Raw genomic sequence first — 8,835 nt, forward strand, 5'->3', positions numbered from 1 at the left:
AGTGGGGCAGCACCTACCCAGTGAGTGGGGGGGGGCGCCACCTACCCAGTGAGTGTGGGGACGTGGGGGGTGTCTCCCCTCCACCAGGAGGCGGAGTAAATGGCAAGGCAGGGGCCAGGTCAGAGTTCGATTTGTATCTCCCCTCCAGCAGGGGGTGGTGTCACTCCAGTGGGAGGGGTTATGGGTCAGAGGTGGATTTCTCTCCCCTCCAGCAGGGGGTGGTGTCACTCCAGTGGGAGGGCCCGGGTCAGAGGTTATATTCTGTCACTCAGGGGGAGGGGCTTTGAGTCAGAGATTATATTCTGTCACTCCAGGGGGAGGGGCTATGGGTCAGAGGTTAATCTCTCCATCTCCTCCTCAGGGCTCTTTCTCTGGGTACTCGGACTCTACTCGCTATCCTGCGGAAGCCTTAGAGGGGCCGATCATCTCCGATGTGACGGAAGTGGCTCAGTCCAGCCCCTGCGTGTCCCCGAGCCCCAGCCTGGAGGAGAGGTGAGTCTGTGGTCTGATGGCCCCCGCGCTGCACATTGGACTGCCTCTGATGCGTGATTTCCCCTCATTGCAGTCCTGTCATCCTCATCAAAGAAGAGCCGCCGAGCAGCCCGAGCGCGTCCGAGCGCAGCCCCGTGTCACCGGAGAGCGTGGACAACGTCCTGTCACCTTCCACATTCATCGACTCCATCCTGCAGGAGAGCGAGCCCAGCGAAGGGACGGCCAAAGAGGGCGGAGCCATGCAGCCTGCAGAGCCCTGCCTGAGTGTGGCCAGACTGGACAAGTGAGTGACCGTTGTGTCTCCACTGCGGTGTGAGTGAGGACGCGGTCACGTTGGCAGGGAGTGAGGACGCGGTCACGTTGGCAGGGAGTGAGGACGCGGTCACGTTGGCAGGGAGTGAGGACGCGGTCACGTTGGCAGGGAGTGAGGACGCGGTCACGTGGGCAGGGAGTGAGGACGCGGTCACGTGGGCAGGGAGTGAGGACGCGGTCACGTGGGCAGGGAGTGAGGACGCGGTCACGTGGGCAGGGAGTGAGGACGCGGTCACGTGGGCAGGGAGTGAGGACGCGGTCACGTGGGCAGGGAGTGAGGACGCGGTCACGTGGGCAGGGAGTGAGGACGCGGTCACGTTGGCAGGGAGTGAGGACGCGGTCACGTGGGCAGGGAGTGAGGACGCGGTCACGTGGGCAGGGAGTGAGGACGCGGTCACGTGGGCAGGGAGTGAGGACGCGGTCACGTGACCGTGGGCAGGGAGTGAGGACGCGGTATCTCGTCCTTGTGATGTTCCGGGGGGGGGAGGGGCTGTGCGCCCCGTCATCTCTATCCCCTCATCCTTCTCTGTACACTTCTTCATATTTTCGGGTGTGCAGGGGCTGTACGTCAGATGGGGCCCCTGTGGCGCTGCGTGTCCTCTCTCTGTGTGTGATGGGGCCCCTGTGGCGCTGCGTGTCCTCTCTCTCTGTGTGATGGGGCCCCTGTGGCGCTGCGTGTCCTCTCTCTCTGTGTGATGGGGCCCCTGTGGCGCTGCGTGTCCTCTCTCTGTGGTTGAGTGGGGCATTCTTCATATTTTCGGGTGTGCAGGGGCTGTACGTCAGATGGGGCCCCTGTGGCGCTGCGTGTCCTCTCTCTCTGTGTGATGGGGCCCCTGTGGCGCTGCGTGTCCTCTCTCTCTGTGTGATGGGGCCCCTGTGGCGCTGCGTGTCCTCTCTCTGTGTGTGATGGGGCCCCTGTGGCCCTGCATGTCATCTCCCATTTCTTATGTTTGTCTCTTTCAGCATGACTTGCAGTCGGCAGATGTCCGAGGTGACCCACCTATTGCCCAGCTCCACGTGCTGCTCCTCCTCCTCCCTGCAGAGCAGAAGCGAGCCTGGGTTAGATCTGTTTTGTTTTGTTTCTGGGCCCTCGGGGGCCCCTCAGTCTGTCACATACACACCAGATAGAGCTGACCTCTCCGGCCTGATCTGTGTCTGGGGCCAGAAAATCCATGACCCGCCATGGGAAACCATGCATAGTCCTCCTGGTCCCCTCAGATCATTGGTCACTCTTCTTTAGCTCCTCCCCCCCCTTGCCCCGCCCCTCCTAGGTATATGCAGCTTATGATGGTCTCTTTACCCCTCCTCAGGATCGAGCTGAATGACCACGTGGACATTATAGACTCCGGCCTGGACAGTCTGCAGAGCATCTTCAACACGCACAACTTCAGTGTGGACTCCGGAGCCCTCCTAGACGTGAGTGTCCCCTATGGGTTCCATACATTCCTGACCCCTTCCTGGGTGGGTGTCCCCTATGGGTTCCATACATTCCTGACCCCTTCCTGGGTGGGTGTCCCCTATGGGTTCCATACATTCCTGACCCCTTCCTGGGTGGGTGTCCCCTATGGGTTCCATACATTCCTGACCCCTTCCTGGGTGGGTGTCCCCTATGGGTTCCCTATATTACTGACCCCTTCCTGGGTGGGTGTCCCCTATGGGTTCCATATATTCCTGACCCCTTCCTGGGTGGGTGTCCCCTATGGGTTCCATACATTCCTGACCCCTTCCTGGGTGGGTGTCCCCTATGGGTTCCATATATTCCTGACCCCTTCCTGGGTGGGTGTCCCCTATGGGTTCCATATATTCCTGACCCCTTCCTGGGTGGGTGTCCCCTATGGGTTCCATATATTCCTGACCCCTTCCTGGGTGGGTGTCCCCTATGGGTTCCATATATTCCTGACCCCTTCCTGGGTGGGTGTCCCCTATGGGTTCCATATATTCCTGACCCCTTCCTGGGTGGGTGTCCCCTATGGGTTCCATACATTCCTGACCCCTTCCTGGGTGGGTGTCCCCTATGGGTTCCATATATTCCTGACCCCTTCCTGGGTGGGTGTCCCCTATGGGTTCCATATATTCCTGACCCCTTCCTGGGTGGGTGTCCCCTATGGGTTCCATACATTCCTGACCCCTTCCTGGGTGGGTGTCCCCTATGGGTTCCATATATTCCTGACCCCTTCCTGGGTGGGTGTCCCCTATGGGTTCCATATATTCCTGACCCCTTCCTGGGTGGGTGTCCCCTATGGGTTCCATACATTCCTGACCCCTTCCTGGGTGGGTGTCCCCTATGGGTTCCATACATTCCTGACCCCTTCCTGGGTGGGTGTCCCCTATGGGTTCCATATATTCCTGACCCCTTCCTGGGTGGGTGTCCCCTATGGGTTCCATATATTCCTGACCCCTTCCTGGGTGGGTGTCCCCTATGGGTTCCATACATTCCTGACCCCTTCCTGGGTGGGTGTCCCCTATGGGTTCCATATATTCCTGACCCCTTCCTGGGTGGGTGTCCCCTATGGGTTCCATATATTCCTGACCCCTTCCTGGGTGGGTGTCCCCTATGGGTTCCATACATTCCTGACCCCTTCCTGGGTGGGTGTCCCCTATGGGTTCCATATATTCCTGACCCCTTCCTGGGTGGGTGTCCCCTATGGGTTCCATATATTCCTGACCCCTTCCTGGGTGGGTGTCCCCTATGGGTTCCATACATTCCTGACCCCTTCCTGGGTGGGTGTCCCCTATGGGTTCCATACATTCCTGACCCCTTCCTGGGTGGGTGTCCCCTATGGGTTCCCTATATTACTGACCCCTTCCTGGGTGGGTGTCCCCTATGGGTTCCATACATTCCTGACCCCTTCCTGGCTGGGTGTCCTGTTCCTGTTGCACCCAATGCTAGGTGTCCAGTCCCCGCCCTCGGAGCTCAGGCTCCTCCCCCATTCTATACACTGACCATGTTCCTGCAGCACCCAATGCTATGTGTCCAGTCCCCGCCCTCGGAGCTCAGGCTCCTCCCCCATTCTATATGCTGACCATGTTCCTGCTGCACCCAATGCTATGTGTCCAGTCCCCGCCCTCGGAGCTCAGGCTCCTCCCCCATTCTATACACTGACCATATTCCTGTTCCTCCCAATGCTATGTGTCCAGTCCCCGCCCTCAGAGCTCAGGCTCCTCCTCCATTCTATACACTGACCATGTTCCTGTTGCACCCAATGCTATCTGTCCATGTCCAGTCCCCGCCCTCAGAGCTCAGGCTCCTCCCCCATTCTATACACTGACCATGTTCCTGTTGCACCCAATGCTATGTGTCCAGTCCCCGCCCTCAGAGCTCAGGCTCCTCCCCCATTCTATACACTGACCATGTTCCTGTTGCACCCAATGCTATGTGTCCATGTCCAGTCCCCGCCCTCAGAGCTCACAGGTCTCCGCCTTCTCTTCCAGTTCTTCAGTTCGTCTCTGAGTGGGCCGGATCTGTCACTTCCTGACCTGGACTCCAGCCTGGCCAGTGTGAGTATCCGGGAGGGGGGAGGGGCAATGAGGATGAGACGTTCGTTAAAGGAAAACTCCGCTCTTGTCACATGATTGATATGGCACCCCGCAGACATATGCTAATTGAATGTCCCGGAACGGAAAGTTTTCCCCGCCCCTGATTTCTGAATCCTGCACCTACATTCCTGAAAGGGAACGGTTGGGTTATGCTGCCACCCGCAGGAGGATTGGGCGCAGGATTGGATTTGGCAAACCAGAAAAACTGTAGGCTATCCCAGCATGACTCCTCCTACTCCCAGCATTCCCCAGTTCCTCGGATGGAGGTGTGGCCTGTATTTCTTCAATCGGGTTTCCTGTTACATTATGGCTGCGTCAGTGCTCTCCAGGCCTCCTGCCATTGTCCTCCTGCCACTGCCATTGCCCTCCTGCCATTGCCCTCCTGCCATTGCCCTCCTGCCATTGCCCACCTGCCATTGCCCTCCTGCCATTGTCTTTGAAGGCCATTTGGGCTAAGCCCCGGGAGTCACCTTGTTGTTTGGGTCACTAAGCACCTTTAGAATCCCTTCTCTCTGTTGGTTTTAGCACTGGAGGGGTTAACGCTGAGGGATTGAGCGTGGACATCACCCGCTAGATGGAGTGTCACGTGTGCGCCTTCCCACTGCTGCTCTGCATGCATGGAAATCCGTGCTCCGTTTCTTCTGCCCACTCACAGTGACTTGATCACCACTGTTGGGTTCTTGAATGCCTGAGGCCTTGCCTCCTACCCCTCCTGTCCTCCTTGAGGTGCAACGTGTCTGATGGAGGATGGCCGGTCTCGCTCTACGAGGGGGCCTTCAGCTCACTTTCCAATGGCTCCCGTGCTGCTTGGCGGGCGCCTACTGATGCGGCTCCGAATGTTGCCTCTTTGGGGTCTTCTCTGTCAGGCGTGGCCCCTACTCTGTTCAGGGAGGATCTTGCTGCAGTCATGAAGGAGTTTATGGGCCACAAGTCCCAGTAAGCACATGTACCTGGGAGTTCCAGGTCTTCAGCGTGAAGGTGCACCCCCACATTCTAGTGATGGGAGGTCTGTGCGGACACTTGGACAGCCCGGATCTCAAATGTTTGGAAGATGGTTTCCAGGGGCTTGAATCTTCCTTTGTCACCACACAGATTAGCAGATGTCTATTCCTCCTAGTGGGAGGACTTCTGGAAGAGAGTGTCAGTGCCGGTGGTAGAATAGTTTCCGGGGTTTTACTCCAACTTGTTCCCAAGGGAAAAGGGGCCTCCATCTTATCTTGGATCTCAAGGCCCAGAAATGTCACATGGAACCTACCAGATCTTTCCCCAGGTTTGTCTCCGGGTACGGGAATCTTCCAGTGGCCCCATGGGATCAGTACTCCCTGATCCTCTGCCTTTCCTCCCTGGATGGAGATGGAGGACACGCCGGTGATCCTCGTAGCTCCTGTTTGGTTTGGGCAGATGTGGTACTGATAAGACTTCTGGTGGTGAACCCTCTGTAGACCCATCCGGATCATCAGACCTTTGTGCTGGGTGTCCCCATGTGGCTCTTCCTGTTTGCTCCCCTGAATTCGGTTTTGGTCTGGGATCTTCTGCTTTCTACTGTATGAGGGGGCATTTTTGGTGCCATCACCCATGTTAGATGAGCACTTCGGCGGGCAGCCTTCTCCTGTGAAGAAGCCTTTCTGGTCTTGTGGAAGGACAAGGTGGTGGTAAGGCTCCGAACTTCCTTCCTACCTGAGATAGTTTCAGCTTTTCGTCTCTGCCAGGATATCGTTCTTCCATCCCTCTGGTTCCAGGTCATCAGGTTAAGCTGTGAGAGTCTCTCTGGCAGCCACTGCTTCCTTCAGAAGGACCATACCTGAAGGTCCCTCTGTAAGAGTGACCCATCTTCTCATTCCACCGTCTCTTGGGTGGAATGGGGTGGCCATGGGTGACACGTGACTATGTCCTTCTGGAAGGGTTGGCCATGGGTAACACATGACTATATCCTTCTGGAAGGGGTGGCTATGGGTGACACATGACTATGTCCTTCTGGAAGGGTTGGCCATGAGTGACACATGACTATGTCTTTCTGGAAGGGTTGGCTCCGCAGTCCATCATTCAAGCTTCGGATCCCGAGGATTTCCCGTCCGTGTCTATTGGGCTCTTCGGCATCAGGTTTCGGTTTCTCAGACTTGCACGGCTGCCACCTGGTCTTCTCGTCGCACATTCTCCAAGTTTTAGCCAGGTGGATGTAGTGTCCTCATCTGATGTCCGCTGCAGGCACAAGGTCTTTGCCCTCCAGGCAGTCTCCACGAGAAAGAAGATGGGATTGTTGTACTCCCCGTGAAATCCCTTTTCTCGCAGTCTCTTGAGGAGCACGGGTCCCACCCCTCGGTGTTCAGGATCCTGCTTTTCATATTGCTTTGCTACAAAACTGAAGAATACTCGGCCTACGTTCTCTTTGTTGGTCAGGTTTGGACACTCAATGGACTCCAAAGGATTTTATGGTGAGTATGTCCTAATACCTTAGTAGAACTGATCATGTGATCATACTAGACACGGCCCTCACTCTGTAGCCTTCTCACTTCTGTCCCCAAATTGTAGTAGATTGGCCTGGAGAGGGTTGTTATTCCCTCAACAATAGTGGAGATCACTGTATTGAGGTGGAGCCATTACGGCCTCAGAAAGTCTATGTGGCCAGTCATGGTGTCCTTCTGGAAGGGTTGGCTATGGGTGACACATGACTATGTCCTTCTGGAAGGGTTGGCTATGGGTGACACATGACTATGTCCTTCTGGAAGGGTTGGCTATGGGTGACACATGACTATGTTCTTCTGGAAGGGGTGACTATGGGTGACACATGACTATGTTCTTCTGGAAGGGGTGACTATGGGTGACATGTGACTGTCCCTCTGGAAGGGTTGGCTATGGGTGACACATGACTGTCCTTATGGAAGGGTTGGCTATGGGTGACACGTGACTATGTCCCTCTGGAAGGGTTGGCTATGGGTGACACATGACTATGTCCCCCTGGAAGGGTTGTCTATGGGTGACACATGACTATGTCCCCCTGGAAGGGTTGTCTAAGGGTGACACATGACTATGTCCCTCTGGAAGGGTTGTCTAAGGGTGACACATGACTATGTCCCCCTGGAAGGGTTGTCTATGGGTGACACATGACTATGTCCCCCTGGAAGGGTTGTCTATGGGTGACACATGACTATGTCCCTCTGGAAGGGTTGTCTAAGGGTGACACATGACTATGTCCCTCTGGAAGGGTTGTCTAAGGGTGACACATGACTATGTCCCCCTGGAAGGGTTGTCTATGGGTGACACATGACTATGTCCCTCTGGAAGGGTTGTCTATGGGTGACACATGACTATGTCCTTCTGGAAGGGTTGTCTATGGGTGACACATGACTATGTCCCTCTGGAAGGGTTGTCTATGGGTGACACATGACTATGTCCCCGTGGAAGGGTTGTCTATGGGTGACACATGACTATGTCCCCCTGGAAGGGTTGTCTATGGGTGGGCGGCTCTGACGTTGTATTTTGTGTTGCAGATTCAGGAGCTTCTATCTTCCCAGGATCAGCGATCTTCTGAGACGGACCCGGAAGATGCAGGTATGATGTCCTCAGGCGGCGTGGGGAGGTGATTGGGGTGCAATCCTTTTATAATGAGCCGGAACTCATCAGATCTCTCGTTCCTCCAGGAAAACAGATCGTCCATTACACGGGGCAGCCCCTCATCCTGATGAACTCCTCCGCCTCAGATCTTCCCATTCTTCTGGAGCTGGAGGATGAAGATGACCCCACCCTGTCCCTCCTGTCCTGGGACTCTCAGAACAAGTCCGAGGGCTCCGGCGTCTCCTAACTTCTCCTGCTGTCTGGGGTGCTTTGAGTGGAAGGCAGACGAGAGGTGGCGCCCCCTGCAGGATGGTCTGGTGGCCGCTTTCCTCTCCTGTTCTGGGACAATGGACTCTGATATCGCAGCTTTCCCCTTCTGCTGTGTGTGGGGCGTCAGATTGCCGCCGTCGCCCGGCGCTCCCCGTGGCCGCTGCTGTTTGTGTTCAGACTTCCTGCTTGGGTCCGGAAAGGAGCAGACCGGCCCCCTTGAGACTCCGACTTTCACAGACTTCTAATTTGGAACCACCCCCCGGAAGGGTTGTCACCCCACTGACATGAGTGTGTGTGACCCCTGAAGGTCGTATTAAAGGGAAATCACGTCTCAGCTACTGTGGTGTGAAGAGCAATAAGATGGCGGCCATTACTTGGAGGAGCTGCTGGGGGAAGGGGGTGTGGGATGGGGGGGGGGACCCCACTAATATAAGTGCATGTGACTCCTGGAGGGCGAATCACAAGGTGAAGACATCTCAGCTTCTGTGCTGTACAAAGCAATAAGATGGCAGCCATGAGGGGGGAGGGGGACGTTGGAGGACGGTGATGGGGACGTTGGAGGACGGTGATGAGGAGGACGGTGATGGGGGACGCGTTTGAATTGTCGCACGCGTCGGGCAGTTCTCAGCACTTTAGCGTGCGCAGTGATTGAGTGTCCTCCATGCGGCCCAG

General features: G+C 56.4%; 1 protein-coding gene across 1 annotated transcript in view; it reads left to right on the forward strand.

The window, feature by feature from the left end:
* The window catches only part of HSF1 (heat shock transcription factor 1), a 13,649-nt gene extending 5,481 nt beyond the window's left edge, over positions 1 to 8,168 (forward strand). The window contains exons 7-13 of the mRNA XM_018575351.1: positions 362 to 492; positions 566 to 775; positions 1,768 to 1,863; positions 2,115 to 2,220; positions 4,237 to 4,302; positions 7,830 to 7,890; positions 7,980 to 8,168. Coding sequence (XP_018430853.1) covers positions 362 to 492; positions 566 to 775; positions 1,768 to 1,863; positions 2,115 to 2,220; positions 4,237 to 4,302; positions 7,830 to 7,890; positions 7,980 to 8,140 — 831 coding nt within the window. The 3' untranslated portion in view covers positions 8,141 to 8,168. The remainder of the gene's footprint in view (positions 1 to 361; positions 493 to 565; positions 776 to 1,767; positions 1,864 to 2,114; positions 2,221 to 4,236; positions 4,303 to 7,829; positions 7,891 to 7,979) is intronic.
* The last annotated feature ends 667 nt before the right edge of the window (positions 8,169 to 8,835 follow it).

Source organism: Nanorana parkeri, unplaced genomic scaffold (genome assembly GCF_000935625.1).
Source record: "Nanorana parkeri isolate BGI_ZX_2015 unplaced genomic scaffold, ASM93562v1 scaffold3819, whole genome shotgun sequence".
Classification (NCBI taxonomy): Eukaryota; Metazoa; Chordata; class Amphibia; order Anura; family Dicroglossidae; genus Nanorana; species Nanorana parkeri.